At 41.9% G+C, this 20,049-nt stretch overlaps 1 protein-coding gene across 1 annotated transcript in view; it reads left to right on the forward strand.

The window, feature by feature from the left end:
• Positions 1–20,049, forward strand: part of LOC121538293 (forkhead box protein J3-like) — a 102,344-nt gene that overhangs the window by 54,752 nt on the left and 27,543 nt on the right. Inside the window, exon 5 of the mRNA XM_041846163.2 lies at positions 6,628–6,702. Coding sequence (XP_041702097.1) covers positions 6,628–6,702 — 75 coding nt within the window. The remainder of the gene's footprint in view (positions 1–6,627; positions 6,703–20,049) is intronic.

Here is a 20,049-nt window from a genome sequence, read left to right on the forward strand (position 1 = left end):
CATTTAATTGAGGAGTTTTTGGGAAAGCCTTTCCATCTACCAGAAAATGGTTGTCATTAGCATCATTGCTAACGACTACACAAAGTGGTAGACAAACGCTGCGTCATTGCCTCTTGAGAAAGTTGAAGGAAAATATGAATCACTTCTGAAAAAATTTGTTCTGATTGGCAGCATTTCAAATAGCGGGAAAAATGTACTTTTTTCAACTGTGGTTACAGTTAAAGAGCGGCGGAACTCAGCTTTCTGTACGTACTCAGTAAATCAAGTATAGTTGAAATCACAGTGTTAAAAAATGTTGGGTTAAATTGACTCTACTGGGAGTTATCTTAACACTTGAGAGTGATACGCTCCCGCAAGTTAGTGTTGATAACTGGAGTTCATTGGGACGGAGTACTTTTAACTACATTAAAAGTAACCACAGACAGGGAGTTAAATCTATGGAGTTATCCACAGATGTGGGAGGAGCCTCATTGTCATATTTCCCAGCATGCTCTGTTGCAGACAGATTCTTTTATTTTTTTTCAATGTCTGTGTTTTCGCATGTACATTGATTGGTTTTGATCTTATGCTACACAAAAATAAGTAACATATATTTTTCTATACTAATCCAGTCTGTAAGTAGTTGGATTTATAGCAACCATTAGTTAAAGTTGTTCCAGTTTACATGGTGTAGGTAGTCTTCATGTAGTTTATTTTCTACCCTACTCTGACAGGCATTCTAAATGCAAGTTGTGAGCAATGATTTAAAAGTGCTGGATTTCTTTTCCATGTACAGTATTTGATCCCCTGCTGATGTTGTACGTTTGCCCACTGACAAAGAAATGATCAGTCTATAATTTTAATGGTAGGTTTATTTGAACAGTGAGAGACAGAATAACAACAAAAAAATCCAGAAAAACTCATGTCAAAAATGTTATAAATTGATTTGCATTTTAATGAGGGAAATAAGTATTTGACCCCTCTGCAAAACATGACTTAGTACTTGGTGGCAAAACCCTTGTTGGCAATCACAGAGGTCAGACGTTTCTTGTAGTTGGCCACCAGGTTTGCACACATCTCAGGAGGGATTTTGTCCCACTCCTCTTTGCAGATCTTCTCCAAGTCATTAAGGTTTCGAGGCTGACATTCAGCTCCCTCCACAGATTTTCTATGTGATTAAGGTCTGGAGACTGGCTAGGCCACTCCAGGACCTTAATGTGCTTCTTCTTGAGCCACTCCTTTGTTGCCTTGGCCGTGTGTTTTTGGTCATTGTCATGCAGGAATACCCATCCACGACCCATTTTCAATGCCCTGGCTGAGGGAAGGAGGTTCTCACCCAAGATTTGACGGTACATGGCCCCGTCCATCGTCCCTTTGATGCGGTGAAGTTGTCCTGTCCCCTTAGCAGAAAAACACCCCCAAAGCATAATGTTTCCACCTCCATGTTTGACGGTGGGGATGGTGTTCTTGGGGTCATAGGCAGCATTCCTCCACCTCCAAACACGGCGAGTTGAGTTGATGCCAAAGAGCTCGATTTTGGTCTCATCTGACCACAACACTTTCACCCAGTTCTCCTCTGAATCATTCAGATGTTCATTGGCAAACTTCAGATGGGCATGTATATGTGCTTTCTTGAGCAGGGGGATCTTGCGGGCACTGCAGGATTTCAGTCCTTCACGGCATAGTGTGTTACCAATTGTTTTCTTGGTGACTATGGTCCCAGCTGCCTTGAGATGATTGACAAGATCCTCCCGTGTAGTTCTGGGCTGATTCCTCACCGTTCTCATGATCATTGCAACTCCACGAGGTAAGATCTTGCATGGAGCCCCAGGCCGAAGGAGATTGACAGTTCTTTTGTGTTTCTTCCATTTGCGAATAATCGCACCAACTGTTGTCACCTTCTCACCAAGCTGCTTGGCGATGGTCTTGTAGCCCATTCCAGCCTTGTGTAGGTCTACAATCTTGTCCCTGACATCCTTGGAGAGCTCTTTGGTCTTGGCCATGGTGGAGAGTTTGGAATCTGATTGATTGATTGCTTCTGTGGACAGGTGTCTTTTATACAGGTAACAAGCTGAGATTAGAAGCACTCCCTTTAAGAGTGTGCTCCTAATCTCAGCTCGTTACCTGTATAAAAGACACCTGGGAGCCAGAAATCTTTCTGATTGAGAGGGGGTCAAATACTTATTTCCCTCATTAAAATGCAAATCAATTTATACCATTTTTGACATGAGTTTTTCTGGATTATTTTGTTGTTATTCTGTCTCTCACTGTTCAAATAAACCTACCATTAAAATTATAGACTGATCATTTCTTTGTCAGTGGGCAAACGTACAAAATCAGCAGGGGATCAAATACTGTTTTCCCTCACTGTAGATTGGCATCCAACATAGATTGCAAATCAAATTGAAAACCACCAAAAGTAAAACCTTAAGAAATATTCAAATGAGGCTTTACACCCTATTAACTCAAAGGAAGTAAATTGAAAGTGAAGTGTACTCTGCTGTAGTTTGTTCTTAATTCAAAACAACACAGAAAAGTGTAAAATGGCAAGGGAGTGGATTAAAAATGATACTGAAAAGAATAAATTGCATTTGGAGTTAGATTTAAGCAACTCTCTGAGAGTTGGATAGTGTCGTTTTAACTCCAAAAATATCAACACCATGACCAGAGTAGTTTTAACACAAAATGGGTGTGGGACCATATAAAACCCAAAATAGTGTTACATTTGACTTCATAGGAGGTGAATTAACTCTTGCAATTTTACTGCACATTTTATTTATTTATCAACTCTCAATATTGAGCGTTCTACCACAGTTTTACAACCAAAGTAATTTGTATGGCTTTGAGATACGGAGCACGGGAAGCACGTGACTGCCATTGGCAGTGATTGCATAGGCTAATATAGTCATCATTGGGTAGTAGCAGAGGTTATTTAGGACATTCAATTTGGTGTTAAATTAATCAATTACACTGCTAACTAGCAGTATTTTATATTTAGCGATCTAGCTGAAGAGTTTTGAGTTTTCACTTCCTCAGATGGTGAATTAGCCCCAAATGAATTAGCCTTTCTGATATTAGTACAAACAAAAAGATGTAAACAAATTAATCTGTATTGAACAAAAGAGTTTGAAATTCTGGAGCCCTATTTTGATATAGCAACAATAGCCTAATTGTCAACCCAAAATGTATGACAATCACTGATTTAGGTTGCACATCACAATATCTTGAATTATCCATTCCTGCTGCATGTTATATGAAACAACTTATTTAACCATACTATCTCAGTAGCACTGTGAATGATTTAATAAGATGATTGCAAATTTTTTCTTATTGTGTGACGCCATGGCAAAATGTTGGTGCGGCCAAATCATGGGCTGGTGCCACCAAATTAAAATGTTAGTGACACTAATGCACCAGGGTAAATGTTAGTTTGGAGCCCTACCGTAACCTTAATTAATTTCAACCCCTATACCTTACCTTAAGTTTCCATTCTGCCGGTTAAATATACACCTCCTACTATTTTAGACTGTTGGGACACAGCCATGTGCTTGGGCAACACTTCGTGCCCCTGTCCCTGTCCCCATTCTCCACAGAGAAACCCGGTACTGACAAGACCTGTCACTTTGCTGCAGCACTTTGCTGCAGTCTGATATGCACTAGAAGGAGCCAGTCGCCATGGCCTGCCGCTGGCCCCTTTCCCTATTCAATTTCCAGTTTCTACTATATTGGAAAAACCAAAGTTGGGATCAATTCCCTTCCAATCCCAGTCAGGTTAATCCAGCCGATACATTCAAATCAAACCAACAAACAAAGATTTCCACTGAAAAACGGCACATGCTTTGCTGCACTATAGTGTCTGTTTTGTCTGTATAGAGATGTATGCAGCATGCGCACGGATCCTCGCTATGTCCCCAGGGACAGTGGCAGCTCAGTCTCCTGAAATCTCTTTGTGCCCATCACTCACACAGTGGGCTCCAGTTACGGCAGACTTCCCATTCTCCACTAAGGGGGTGGGGTGGTGCTCCATCAAATGGAATGATAATGTATTTGGTTGCATTTGAAGCAGTGACTCGTATTCAACCCCCTCCTCATACAGGATGTGTCTATCACTGTCTCTGCTTAGACCTGTAGTTAAGGTGTCCCAGTGTTGTCTCTAGATCCCATGAGATATTTAGATGTGACAATGCATCTCCCCGTCCCCAGACTCCCTACCCTTCTCCCCCCACCACACTATCCTTATCTATCTCTCTCTGCCTGTGTCCTCATCCTCTCGCGTAACCATTTGTTTACCATCTCTCGCTCTCTCTCTCTGTGCTTCTCTCACTCGCTCTGTTCCCCCCCCCTCTCTCTCTCTCTTTCTCTGTTTCTTTCTCTCTCTCTCTCTCTCCCTGTGACAGTGTTGCAGCGACGCCTGGGAGCCCCAGGACAAATCTGCTGAAACTCCAGGAGAGTTAGTGGAACAACAAACACTCCTCAGTATTGCTTCTGACTAGGGCTGTCTGTGTGGGAGCCCTGCCGTTCTCCATACACACCCTATCACACCACCCCTCAGTCCCCCCTCTCTCAGCAGGCCTCACCTGACAGACACCTCACCTTCTGACCTCACTCTGACCCACGTAATTTCTGTTGCACCCATAGCTTTAACATTATCCACACGTGTTACTCTGGCATATATCTACTTCAACATTAACCATTACCCTGTCCTATATATTCCTCAACATTATCCATATGTCTTACTCTGTCCTATATCTTCCCCAACAGCACTCTCACAGATTGCAGTCTGAGCTAATATCTCCAGCATGGTTAGGTCACCTTCCGGCCTATATCCTCTAGCCATCTGCAGACATAACCTCTCTATCTCTTTCATTCGCTATATCCCTCTCTTTTTCTATGCATTTCTAAAACCCCAGATTTTTTAAACTGGCTCATGTCATGCTTATTCAGCGTAGGCCTGCGCCATATTACACATCATACTGTAGATATTACTAAAGCAGAGCACTTACTAATAATAGCTACGATGATTATATAAAAAATGCCTTAAGGCAACGTAAACCGTCTAATTTCAAATCCCCCAAATCTTCCAAGAACTAGGAAGTAAAATTTGACAACCTCCTTTCCACCGTATGCCGCCTTCCACCGAGATTAATTTAGCACTGGGCAGCAGCAAAGCCCCAGCTGTGCCCAATAAGCTCGTTAATCATCCAATGCCATCAAACGAGTGGGCAGACGCGGGAGCGAATCGCATTAGCTCCGTTCACGTCGCAGCCACTCAGTGCATTATTGTCAATGCCACCGCATCGGGCTATGATAAAATCAGCCCATTCAGTGAGAAAGGCACTGTCTCTCGCCGTGGTAACGGCTCTCCGTTGGTTTATGGCCCGGTACAGCTTTCAGGGCTTACTATAGTAACTGGTGAAGTGTCCTCATTGTGGAGCGATGTGCTCAGTCTTCAGCTGTCTACATCTGTCTTCTGGGGGACCAATGATGGGGGGAGGGGGGTTGTGGTGTTCGGTGTGTGTGTGTGTGCGCGCACGTGTGTGTCTGTGTTCGGTGTGGGTTTGTGGCATGTGTGTTTTTGGTTTATGGTTTGGGCTCTTTTTGAAAAACGGTCTAGCATAGGATGCCATGTGCATAAATGAATTATTGATGTATTTGTCAGGTAATGACTCTGCATTAGCTTGCTTTATTCTCAAGTATAAGAACACACATTGACTTAATTTCTCCATATTCTGACCATGGGCTATGAGCTCACAAGATAGATTGAAATGTGTAGAAAAAGAGGGAGAACGGTGAAGAGATGTAGGAGAGAGGATGGAGAGGGTGAGGAGCGAATGAAGAGAGAAATATTGAGAGAGAGAAGGGCATGGATAGAGAGAGGGAGAAAGGGATAGAGAAAGGGGTTGTGAGAGAGTAAGGGATAGAGAGAGAGAGGGATAGAGAGAAGGAGAAAGGAAGAGCGAGAGAGCAGGACTCTGTCTTCTCCCCTCCCCAGTGGTATTAATTAGGAGCTCCAGATGAGTGGAGGAGCCCTGAGGGGGAACACGGTTCATGTCAGGCCAAGCGTACTGGAGCTTTACTATATGGTACAGGAGCTACAGACAGACAGGCTGGGAGAGGCTCTTATCTCCATGGGTTTCCACTATACCATTACTTAGTGCTGCTAGCCATGGAATGATGTTTGTTTAAGACTGTTATATCACATATCACAAATGTCTCCATTGCATAATTAACCACCTAATACAGTTCTGGACCGTTTTTTCCAGACCCAGATTAAGCCTAGTCTTGGGCAAAAATGCAGTTTTAAATGGAGGCATAGTCTGTATCCGGCAAACCGGCCATTCAACTTTTCTTGAACTGTAAAACAATAGAGCATGGTGAAATAATAGATGATCCAGGTACTGACTGTATCATCTTCTTCTTGCTAACAGGTGCCTGGGAGGGTATGATTGGCTGGTAGTTTGCGCAAAAGTATAATAGTTAATCTTACTCATGCAGACCAAGTGAAAAGCTACTCGTCCTCTTCTTTTTATGTATTGAAAAAACATATATTATTTTCTATGCTGTCATGATTCTGTTAATGAAAACATGTCTAACAGCCCCCCCTTTTCTCTCCTCTCTATCTCCCCTCTTCTCTCTCTTTTCTCCCAGAACTCAATACGGCATAATCTGTCCCTAAACAAGTGTTTTCTCAAAGTGCCTCGCTCTAAAGATGACCCTGGAAAAGTAAGTATTCCCTGACCATTATAGTCTATGAGTACATATTTAACACTAGAACCGCTTGGCCATGAGGGACCCCCCTTCAAGCTAATGAGCAGTCATTCTGACTGCAACATTCTAACAGTGTAATTAATACATTTCATATATGCTACGCAAAAATTATAATTTGGTTGTGTTTATGAAGGCCTTAGGTAATATTAGAATAGAAAAATATGTATTTCAAATAACACAATAGCATTTTCATTAGTTTATGTTACTGTAGGCTATATGTAAAAAAATCTATAATAATTTCAAGTGTTCAATCAATGTTATTCGTGGAGTGCCTTTGTTACAACTATGAAACAGAAAGCATATGTGTTGGAACGTTCTAACAGCTTCTTTTTATAAAGACGACATTTAAAAAATACCCTAACCATCAAGATGCACGGTCATCAAGACGCGCGGTCAAATGATGAAAACACCAGTAGCCTAAAAATCAAGCACCAAGTCTGCTTGTTAAATAGTGAAAATCAGCACAAAATCAATAATGGTGGCATAATGAACATACTTTAAGTGTCGATATGACAGCAGTCAAAAATTGTCAATTATTGCCAGCTCGTGCTTACAGTTGAAGTAAGGAGTTTACATACACCTTGGCCAAATACATTTAAACTCAGTTTTTCACAATTCCTGACATTTAATCCTAGTAAAAATTCCCTGTCTTAGGTCAGTTAGGATCACCACTTTATTTTAAGAATGTGAAATGTCTTAATAATAGTAGAGCGAATGATTTATTTCAGCTTTTATTTCTTTTATCACATTCCCAGTGGGTCAGAAGTTTACATACACTCAATTCGTATTTGGTAGCATTGCCTTTAAATTGTTTAACTTGGGTCAAACGTTTCGGGTAGCCTTCCACAAGCTTCCCACAATAAGTTTGGTGAATTTTGGCCCATTCCTCCTGACAGAGCTGGTGTAACTGAGTCAGGTTTGTAGGCCTCCTTGCTCGCACACGCTTTTTCAGTTCTGCCCACACATTTTCTATAGGATTGAGGTCAGGGCTTTGTGATGGCCACTCCAATACCTTGACTTTGTTGTCCTTAAGCCATTTTGCCACAACATTGGAAGTATGCTTGGGGTCATTGACCATTTGGAAGACCCATTTGCGACCAAGCTTTAACTTCCTGACTGATGTCTTGAGATGTTGCTTCAATATATCCACATAATTTTCCTTCCTCATGATGCCATCTATTTTGTGAAGTGCACCAGTCCCTCCTGCAGCAAAGCACCCCCACAGCATGATGCTGCCACCCTCGTGCTTCACGGTTGGGATGGTGTTCTTCGGCTTGCAAGGCACCCCCTTTTCCTCCAAACATAACGATGGTAATTATGGCCCAACAGTTATATTTTTGTTTCATCAGACCAGAGGACATTTCTCCAAAAAGTACGATCTTTGTCCCCATGTGCAGTTGCAAACCGTAGTCTGGCTTTTTTATGGCGGTTTTGGAGCAGTGGCTTCTTCCTTGCTGAGCGCGCTTTCAGGTTATGTCGATATAGGACTCGTTTTACTGTGGATATAGATTATATTGTACCTGTTTTCTTCAGCATCTTCACAAGGTCCTTTGCTGTTGTTCTGGGATTGATTTGCTCTTTTCGCACCAAAGTACGTTCATCTCTAGGAGACAGAACGCGTCTCCTTCCTGAGCGGTATGACGGCTGCGTGGTCCCATGGTGTTTATACTTGCATACTATTGTTTGTACAGATGAATGTGGTACCTTCAGGCGTTTGGAAATTTTTCCCAAGGATGAACCAGACTTGTGGTGGTCTACAATATTTTTTCTGAAGTCTTGGCTGATTTCTTTTGATTTTCCCATGATGTCAAGCAAATAGTTTGAATGACTCCAACCTAAGTGTATGTAAACTTCCGACTTCAGCTCTACATGGTGTGCGTCTTCACACAATGGCATCAGTTGGAGCATGTCTATGTCACATAAACAACAAAAGCTGGTGAGTGTGTCACTGATGTTGTTTTTTGCTTGAGATGTAGGGCCTGCTCTCTCAGTGATAGCATTTTGTGCTGATAATCGGCCGTAGCATTGTCACCGGCTTGTTCTATCCAAACAGGGCCATCCCTTCCTCTCTCCTGTCTCACCATTTCATTTGGTGGTGGCGCTGGCACCTGCACAGTGCGCACCATTCTGGCTTTGTTGCGCTAAGGCCTCGGGGGTGTACAGTGCCTTCAGAAAGTATTCATACCCCTTGACTTATTCCACATTTTGTTGCATTACAGTCTGAATTCAAAATTGATTAAATTGATTTTTTAAATCACCCATCTACACACAGTACCCCATAATGACAAAGTGAAAACAGGTTTTTAGAATTTTGGCCATATTTATTGAAAATCAAATAAAGAAATATCAAATATACATAGGTATTTACACCCCTTTGCGATGACACTCCACATTGAGCTCAGGTGCATCCAATTTCCTTTGATCATCCTACAACTTCATTGGAGTCCACCTGTGTCCAATTCAATTGTTTGGACATGATTTAGAAAGAAACCTGTCTATATGTGACTGACCGCCTTGATTCGGTCTAAAGTAGCAACATTTGAAATTGTGTTTTTTACATTGGATAAAAGCAGAGACACAGAGCTACACCATGCTATATCATACACTGCATTTAAGGGAACAATGGGAAAGTAATTCTGCTTTGAAAGTTGATAAACTTGTAATCTCACTTTTGAGAAATTGGCCTTTGAATGTTTTGGTACCTAGTGAAGAGCTCTTCTTTGTCCACAACCATTCAGGATCGTTCACACCCTCTAAAGCTTTAGCCCCACCGATCTCGTTTCGCTCTCGGAGCGTTCAGAGCGCACACTTGATGCTCTGGCCGATGAGTAGGGTTGATCCAAGCGTTCTGACCTCACAACGGCAGTCAATCACCCAAGCTAACTGGCTAACATTGGCGAGCTTGCTATTTACTTTCAGACACAAAATTGGGATTATGGTTCATTGTTTACCTCTGGATAACATGAAAACAGCCTAACCAGCTCTGCTGGCAACAATTTAATTACGCTTTTTTTGCCGACATTTACTGACACCGGCCATATTCAATGGGTGTTGTGCATTTGTAAATTCATCAGTTATTCTGCGCTCTGGCATACTCAGACTGAATTTACGAACGCACCTGAAATGGTTACTTGCATAGTGGAGTCTTTTGTTAAGACATGTAGCTAGCTAGCTAGGTAAACAATGAATCTAGCTAGGTAAACAACGTGTAAGATCATTCATGTCACGTAACGTTAGCTAGCGAGCCAGCCCGCTAATATTAGCTAGTTAAATATTGAACCATAGTGTCAACTCATGTCGTTACTACCCTGCATGAATCTGCTGGTAGCTAACCAACCAGGTTCAATGTTAGCTAGCTAACATTAGGCTCTAACTAGCCAAGCAAATGGCTCTGAGATGCGAATAATAACATCATACACATAACGTTAGCTAGCTAGCTAACAGTACACTTTAACTTGAAATGAAACCACTTTCTGTCAAAATTAGAAACGTGTAATATCTGGAAATGTAGCTAGCTAGACTATCTTACCCGTATACATCATGCATGATGGACGCGTCTCCCTGTCACGGATGCCATGGTTGCCCTTAGTTTGAAGATGTAATCCGGAGACAGGTGTTTTCTCCATCTCTTTAGCTATCATACTCTAATTCCACTGATTTCAAAACTCGATCCTCCAGAAAGTGAAGAGCAACACTTATGCAGCTCCACTACACGATACATAAAAAAAAGCTGCGTTAGACAGGATTACTTACACATACTGATCAGCTCAAATAGACAGAAGCCTTCTATATGGCAGACCAATCCGAACTCCTCTCTCGGCATGTCCAGCCCACTCATTTTCTCAGCCAATCATGGCTAGTGGGAAGATTGCTGTCTTTTTATGTGGCTTAACCAACTAGGCTCGTAATTTAACAATGTTATTCGTATTTACAGATGGCATACACGTTTTGTTATTAAGGCACATGAAAGTTCACATGTTCCAGAAGGCATTTCTGCCAAAAAATGCATTTTGATAAATCAATAAAAGTTTGCATTAAAATGGCTCTCCTTGTTTCCTGAAACAAGTCACATATAAGGTCCCACAGTTGACAGTGCATATCAGAGCAGAAACTATACCATGAAGTCCAAGGAACTATCCGTAGATCTCCGAAATAGAATTGTGATGAGGCATATATCTGGGGAAGGGTATAAAACAATTTGTGGAGTGTTGAAAGTTTCCAAGAGCACATCATTGGGAAATGGAAAAAATATGGAACTACCCAGACTCTGCCTAGAGCTGACCAAGCTGAGCAATACCAGGCAAGAAGGACCTTGGTCAGGGAGGTGATCAAGAACCCAATGACCACTCTGACAGAACTACAGAGTTCATTGGCTGAGATGGGAGAACCTGCCAGAAGGACAACAGTCTCTACAGCACTTCACCAATCTGGGGTTTATGGGAGAGTGGCCAGACGGAAGCCACTCCTGAGAAAAAGGCACATGACAGCATGCCTGGAGTTTGCAAAAGGCATGTGAAAGACTCTGAGAGCATAAGGTAAAAGATTTTGTGGTCTGATGAGACAAAAATGTAACTCTTTGGCCTGAATGCAAAGTGCTATGTCTGTAGAAACCAGGCACAGCTCATCACCCGTCTAACACTATCCCTACCGTGAAGCATGGTGGTGGCAGCATCGTGCTATAGGGATGCTTTTCAGCGGCAGGGACTGTGAGACTGGTAAGGATAGAATGCACTAACTGTAAGTCGCTCTGGATAAGAGCGTCTGCTAAATGACTAAAATGTAAATGTAAAATGATAGAGGGAACAATGAATGGAGAAAAATACAGGTAAATCCCTGATGAGAACCTGCTTCAGAGTGCAAACGACCTTAGACTGGGGCAAAGATTTACTTTCCAACAGGACAATGACCCCAAGCATATAGCCAAAGCAACGCTGGAAAGCTTTAAAACAAGAATGTGAAAGTCCATGAGTGGCCCAGACTTGAATCCCATTGAAAATCTGTGGAAAGACTTAAATATTGCTGCTCACTGCCACTCCCCATCTGACTTAACAGAGCTTGAGAAAATCTGCAGCAAAGAATGGAAGGACATTTTCAAATCCAGATGTGCAAAGCTGATACAGATGACTCAAAGCTGTAATTGCTGCCGAAGGTGCTTCTACAAAGTATTGAATCAGGGGTGTGAATACTTATGTAAGTTAAATATTTCTGTATTTCATTTTCAATACATTAGCAAAATTTTCTAAAAACATTTTTTCACTTTGTCATTATGGGGTATTTAATCCATTTTGAATTCAGGCTGTAACACAACAAAATGTGGAATAAGTCAAGGGGTATGAATACTTTCTGAAGGCACTGCAGATTCAGGCTGAGGCTCAGAATTAGAAGAATAATCATCATAGATGTCATGATTCATTTCTTCCCCACCATCTGAGTCGTTTTCATTCAGGTTTTATAGCATCGCTAACATAGCATGTGCATCCATTAATCTTGGTCTTCTTGCCATTGTAAATTACGCACGCTCTCACTGTGTACTCCCAAGTAGGCCAGAGTAGACAGATAGGACTGCTTGGATTCGGTCGACAGATATAGGGTATACCATTTTGAAATTAGAATTAGAATAGATCAATACAATATAATGGGACGCCCTGTTCTTCATTCACAATTGGTGATTACATAATTATGTTTCATTCGCCTCCCCTCGCTCATCAACTCACCCATATTCCCCCTTTTTCTCCCCATCATACTTTCCTTCATTTATTTCATCTGTTAAATGTGTGAAATTAGTTTGGGTATAGTTTAGGTTCAGTTTCGAGGCAATTATCAGGGTGATTATCAACTGTGCACGGCACCTTGGGGTGATTATCAACTGGGCATGGCACCGGGAGAAGGAGGGGAACAGTCCCTACTGTCGGGAGAAGGATGGGCAACCGTGGAAAACCATTCAAAAAATGACATGCCCTCCTAAAACTCATTATAACTCCGACAAGGACAGAGGGGGGAAATGTGCAGAGTAATATATTTATTTATTAATTTATTCATGAGCTGTCCAAATGACTGTTTTTCATGGTTCCGATGTTAACTTTGAATGACCACCTGTTTTGGTAGGAGAAAGCAGAGTCAAGTGTGTTTCATATCAAATTGCCTACCAATGAGGTTTAAAATTGTTGATTAGACTAAATGTAAAAACACAAACAATTAGTGAAGCCCTTTTTTAAGTTAACATAATTTTGTAATATTATTAAGTGTACTGTATCTGCACTCGTGAATACCGTGATGTGCCGAGTGTATGTAAGAATATTGCAAAAAATGTTCTACCTACAGTGAGGGAAAAAAGTATTTGATCCCCTGCTGATTTTGTACGTTTGCCCACTGACAAAGAAATTATCAGTCTATGATTTTAATGGTAGGTTTATTTGAACAGTGGGAGACAGAATAACAACAAAAATATCCAGAATAACGCATGTCAAAAATGTTATAAATTGATTTGCATTTTAATGAGGGAAATAAGTATTTGACCCCCTCTCAATCAGAAAGATTTCTGGCTCCCAGGTGTCTTTTATACATGTAACGAGCTGAGATTAGGAGCACACTCTTAAAGGGAGTGCTCCTAATCTTAGCTTGTTAACTGTATAAAAGACACCTGTCCACAGAAGCAATCAGTCAATCAGATTCCAAATTCTCCACCATGGCCAAGACCAAAGAGCTCTCCAAGGATGTCAGGGACAAGATTGTAGACCTACACAAGGCTGGAATGGGCTACAAGACCATCGCCAAGGTGGAAATCCCCATCAACTGAGGATGAGGGGTCTCCATTATGTAGATGTCAAAAAAATTATGTTGAATAATAATAAACTACATTTATCAATCTGACTCCATTATTATGTGAATGCTATAGGCCCATAGTTGTATCCAGTGGGTATAGCCAAGGTTGCGAGCCTTGCGTCACCCTTCGGAATACTATAAGATGCACATCTCTAGGTTTACTATTATGCAATTATTATAATAATTTTTTTTATTTTTCAGGGGGTAGATCAGCTTTAATATTTCAGAGAGATTGTAACTTCCATCAATGTAATTGTCTGCATCACTTCCAATCCCCCATATGTTTTTTTTTTCTCGCAATATATATATATATATATATATATACAGTGGGGAAAACAGGTATTTGGTACACTGCCGATTTTGCAGGTTTTCCTACTTACAAAGCATGTAGAGGTCTGTCATTTTTATCATAGGTACACTTCAACTGTGAGAGACGGAATATAAAACAAAAATCCAGAAAACCACATTGTATGATTTTTAAGTAATTAATTTACATTTTATTGCATGACATAAGTATTTGATCACCTACCAACCAATAAGAATTCCGGCTCTCACAGGCCTGTTAGTTTTTCTTTAAGAAGCACTCCTGTTCTCCACTCATTACCTGTATTAACTGCACCTGTTTGAACTCGTTACCTGTATAAAAGACACCTGTCCACTTACTCAATCAAACAGACTCCAACCTCTCCACAATGGCCAAGACCAGAGAGCTGTGTAAGGACATCAGGGATAAAATTGTAGACCTGCCACAAGGCTGGGATGGGCTACAGGACAATAGGCAAGCAGCTTGGTGAGAAGGCAACAACTGTTGGCGCAATTATTAGAAAATGGAAGAATTTCAAGATGACGGTCAATCACCCTCGGTCTGGGGCTCCATGCAAGATCTCACCTTGTGGGGCATCAATGATCATGAGGAAGGTGAGGGATCAGCCCAGAACTACACGGCAGGACCTGGTCAATGACCTGAAGAGAGCTGGGACCACAGTCTCAAAGAAAACCATTAGTAGCACACTACGCCGTCATGGATTAAAATCCTGCAACGCACACAAGGTCCCCCTGCTCAAGCCAGCGCATGTCCAGGCCCATCTGAAGTTTGCCAATGACCATCTGGATGATCCAGAAGAGGAATGGGAGAAGGTCATGTGGTCTGATGAGACAAAAATAGAGCTTTTTGGTCTAAACTCCACTCGCCGTGTTTGGAGGAAGAAGAAGGATGAGTACAACCCCAAGAACACCATCCCAACCGTGAAGCATGGAGGTGGAAACATCATTCTTTGGGGATGCTTTTCTGCAAAGGGGACAGGACGACTGCACCGTATTGAGGGGAGGATGGATGGGGCCATGTATCGCGAGATCTTGGCCAACAACCTCCTTCCCTCAGTAAGAGCATTGAAGATGGGTCGTGGCTGGGTCTTCCAGCATGACAACGACCCGAAACACACAGCCAGGGCAACTAAGGAGTGGCTGCGTAAGAAGCATCTCAAGGTCCTGGAGTGGCCTAGCCAGTCTCCAGACCTGAACCCAATAGAAAATCTTTGGAGGGAGCTGAAAGTCCGTATTGCCCAGCGACAGCCCCGAAACCTGAAGGATCTGGAGATGATCTGTATGGAGGAGTGGGCCAAAATCCCTGCTGCAGTGTGTGCAAACCTGGTCAAGACCTACAGGAAACGTATGATCTCTGTAATTGCAAACAAAGGTTTCTGTACCAAATATTAAGTTCTGCTTTTCTGATGTATATAATACTTATGTCATGCAATAAAATGCAAATTAATTACTTAAAAATCATACAATGTGATTTTCTGGATTTTTGTTTTAGATTCCGTCTCTCACAGTTGAAGTGTACCTATGATAAAAATTACAGACCTCTACATGCTTTGTAAGTAGGAAAACCTGCAAAATCGGCAGTGTATCAAATACTTGTTCTCCCCACTGTATATGTATATATGTGTATATATATATTGCGAGAAAAAAAACATATGGGGTATTGGAAGTGATGCAGACACACATACATATACAGTGAGCACCATAATTCATTGGACAGTGACCATTTTTTTGTTATTTTGGTTCTGTACTCTATACTTTGAGTTTGAAAGGATAAAATGACAATGAGGGTGAAGTGCAGACTGTCAGCTTTAATTAGTGGGTATTTTCAGACATATCGGATGAACCGTTTAGAAATGACAGCACCTTTTGTACATGGTCCCCCCATTTTAAGGTACTACAAGTATTTGTTATATTGGCTTCACAGATGTGTGTCGTTAGGCAGGTGTATTCATTTGTGTCGTTAGTGAATGCAGGAGAGCTGTTGATGAATAGTATTGATTCTAGACTTTGCTATTGCCTTTGGAGGTTGTTGTTGGGGTGTGACAACATGAGGAAGACAGCAGTGTCGATGTAAATGAAGCTGGCCGTCATAAGGCTCAGAAATGAAAATCAATCAATCAGGAACATTGCAAAAACCCTGGCCATGCCCAAGTCAACAGTTTGGTTCATCATTAACAAGAAAAAAACAACCGGTGAACTCAATTATGTAAAATTACCCGGTAGACCGAGGAAGACCACTGTAGTGGATGACCGGAGAATACTCTCTATGGTGAAGAAAATCCCCCTGACATCAGCCCAACAGATCAAATACACTCTCCTGGATGCAGGTGTAGATGTGTAAAAGTCTACCATACGTAGAAGACTACACCAGCAGGACTACAGAGGGTACACTACAAGATGCAAACCACTGATAAGCCTGAAGAACAGAAAGGCGAGATGACAGTTTGCTAAAAAGCACCTAAAAGAGCCCCAAGAGTTCTGGAAAAAAGTATTGTGGACAGATGAGACAAAGATTAACATGTACCAGAGTGATGGAAAGAGGAAAGTGTGGAGAAAAAAAAGAAATGCCCATGATCCAAAGCATACCACCTCATCCGTGAAACATGGTGGAGGGGGTGTTATGGCTTGGGCCTGTATGGCTGCCAGTGGAACAGGCTCACTTGTCTTCATCGATGATGTGACTGCAGACAGAAGTAGAACAATGAATTCTGAAGTCTACAGAAATATTTTATCTGCTCAGATAAAACCAAATGCCTCCAAACTCATTGGACGGCACTTCATCATGCAACAAGACAATGACCCTAAACATACTGCTAGAGCAACGAAGGGGTTTTTGATGGCCAAAAAGTGGAAAATCCTTGACTGGCCGAGTCAATCACCGGATCTGAATCCAATTGAAAATGGATTTTACATGCTGAAGAGGAGACTGAAGGCAATAAGTCCCCGAAACAAGCAGGAACTGAAGATGGCTGCAATACAGGCCTGGTAGAGCATCACCAGGGAAGATACCCAGCGTCTGGTGATGTCGATGCATCGCAGACTTCAAGCAGTCATTGCATGCAAAGGATATGCGACCAAATATTAACAATGATTACTTTATTCTACATTATGTTAAACTGTCCAATGTTTTTTGATGCCCGAAAATGGGGGGGACCATGTACAAAAGCTTCTATAATGTCTAAACATTATGTATGAGAATACCCTCAAATTAAAGCTGACAGTCTGCACTTCACCCTCATTGTCATTGTATCCTTTCAAACTCAAAGTATTTGATCCCCTGCTGATTTTGTACGTTTGCCCACTAACAAAGAAATGATCAGTCTATAATTTTAATGGTAGGTTTATTTGAACAGTGAGAGACAGAATAACTTACAAAAATATCCAGAATAACTCATGTCAAAAATGTTATAAATTGATTTGCATTTTAATGAGGGAAATAAGTATTTGACCCCCTCTCAATCAGAAAGATTTCTGGCTCCCAGGTGTCTTTTATACAGGTAACGAGCTGAGATTAGGAGCACACTCTTAAAGGGAGTGCTCCTAATCCCAGTTTGTTACCTGTATAAAAGACACCTGTCCACAGAAGCAATCAATCAATCAGATTCCAAACTCTCCACCATGGCCAAGACCAAAGAGCTCTCTAAGGATGTCAGGGACAAGATTGTAGACCTACACAAGTCTGGAATGGGCTACAAGACCATCGCCAAGCAGCTTGGTGAGAAGGTGACAACAGTTGGTGTGATTATTCGCAAATGGAAGAAACACAAAAGAACTGTCAATCTCCTTCGGCCTGGGGCTCCATGCAAGATCTTACCTCGTGGAGTTGCAATGATCATGAGAACGGTGAGGAAACAGCCCAGAACTACACGGGAGGATCTTGTCAATGATCTCAAGGCAGCTGGGACCATAGTCACCAAGAAAACAATTGGTAACACACTACGCCGTGAAGGACTGAAATCCTGCAGCACCCGCAAGGTCCCCCTGCTCAAGAAAGCACATATACATGCCCGTCTGAAGTTTGCCAATGAACATCTGAATGGTCCTCTGTAGCTCAATTGGTAGAGCATGGCGCTTGTAACGCCAGGATAGTGGGTTCGATCCCCGGGACCACCCATACGTAAACATTTATGCGCACCTGACTGTAAGTCGCTTTGGATAAAAGCGTCTGCTAAATGGCATATTATTATTATTATTATTATTATTATTATTATTATAACTGGGTGAAAGTGTTGTGGTCAGATGAGACCAAAATCGAGCTCTTTGGCATCAACTCAACTCGCCGTGTTTGGAGGAAGAGGAATGCTGCCTATGACCCCAAGAACACCATCCCCACCATCAAACATGGAGGTGGAAACATTATGCTTTGGGGGTGTTTTTCTGCTAAGGGGACAGGACAACTTCACCGCATCAAAGGGACGATGGATGGGGCCATGTACTGTCAAATCTTGGGTGAGAACCTCCTTCCCTCAGCCAGGGCATTGAAAATGGGTTGTGGATGGGTATTCCAGCATGACAATGACCCAAAACACACGGCCAAGGCAACAAAGGAGTGGCTCAAGAAGAAGCACATTAAGGTCCTGGAGTGGCCTAGCCAGTCTCCAGACATTAATCCCATAGAAAATCTGTGGAGGGAGCTGAAGGTTTGAGTTGCCAAACGTCAGCCTCGAAACCTTAATGACTTGGAGAAGATCTGCAAAGAGGAGTGGAACAAAATCCCTCCTGAGATGTGTGCAAACCTGGTGGCCAACTACAAGAAACGTCTGACATAACTCCATCAGTCCTACCGATAATATCATTTACGAAGATTATACCTTTTTTAAACATTTTGTCAAAAAAAAAGGTTTTCTATCAATTAGTATATTTGAGTTTAACCACAATATTTGTTGCATTATTTGTTCTGTCGTTTCTGGAGGATTAAATTGAAATTGCAACTAACTTTCTATGGCTTGTTTTAGAAATAGTGATATTTGGGAGATTATTTCCTTTTCAAATAATTTAAAGTGAGAGGTTGTAATCTGAATAAAGGGGAAAAGGCCATTCTTGAACATTGGGTGAGACAATTTTACAAATTTTCTAGAGAACCAGTTTGGATTTAAGTGTAACTTTTGTATGACTAAAAGCTTCAGTGATAGGTCTAATGCTTTAATATTTAATAATTTCTGTCCTCCGAATTCATAATCATTATATAAATAGGCCCGTTTAATTTTGTCTGGTGTGCCGTTCCAAATCAAATGGAATATTTTTTAGTGATCCAATACGTAATATAGTACATAATATAGTACACAAAAACATATCACATTTACATAAGCACCTTTGGCAGCGATTCTTCTTCTTGGGTATGACTCTACAAGCTCAGCACACCTGTATTTGGGAAGTTTCTCCCATTCTTCTCTGCAGATCATCTCTGTCAGGTTGGATGGGGAGTGTCGCTGCACAGCTATTTTCAGGTCTCTCCAGAGATGTTCGATCGGGTTCAAGTCCGGGCTCTGGCTGGGCCACTCAAGGACATTCAGAGACTTGTCCCAAAGCCACTCCTGCGCTGTTTTGGCTGTGTGCTTAGGGTTGTTGTCCTGTTGGAAGGTGAACCTTTGCCCCAGTCTGAGGTCCTAAGCACTCTGGAGCAGGTTTTCATCAAGGATCTCTCTGTACTTTGCTCCGTTTATCTTTCCCTCGATCCTGACTAGTCTCCCAGTCCCTGCCACTGAAAAACATCCCCACAGCATGATGCTGCCACCATCATGCTTCACCGTAGGGATGGTGTTGGCCAGGTGATGAGCGGTGCCTGGTTTCTTCCAGACGTGATGCTTGACATTCAGGCCACAGAGTTCAATCTTGGTTTCATCAGACCATTTAAGACTGATGGAGGCCACTGTGTTCTTGGGGACCTTCAATGCTGCAGACATTTTTTGGAGACTCTTCCCCAGATCTGTGCCTTGACACAATCCTGTCTCGGAGCTCTACGGACAATTCCTTCGACCTCATGGCTTGGTTTTTGCTCTGACATGCACTGTCAACTGTGGGGCCTTATATAGACAGGTGTGTGCCTTTCCAAATCATGTCCAATCAATTAAATTGACCACAGGTGGACTCCAATCAAGTTGTAGAAACATCTCAAGGATGATCAATGGAAACAGGATGCACCTGAGCTCAATTTTG

Source organism: Coregonus clupeaformis, chromosome 24 (genome assembly GCF_020615455.1).
Source record: "Coregonus clupeaformis isolate EN_2021a chromosome 24, ASM2061545v1, whole genome shotgun sequence".
NCBI lineage: Eukaryota > Metazoa > Chordata > Actinopteri > Salmoniformes > Salmonidae > Coregonus > Coregonus clupeaformis.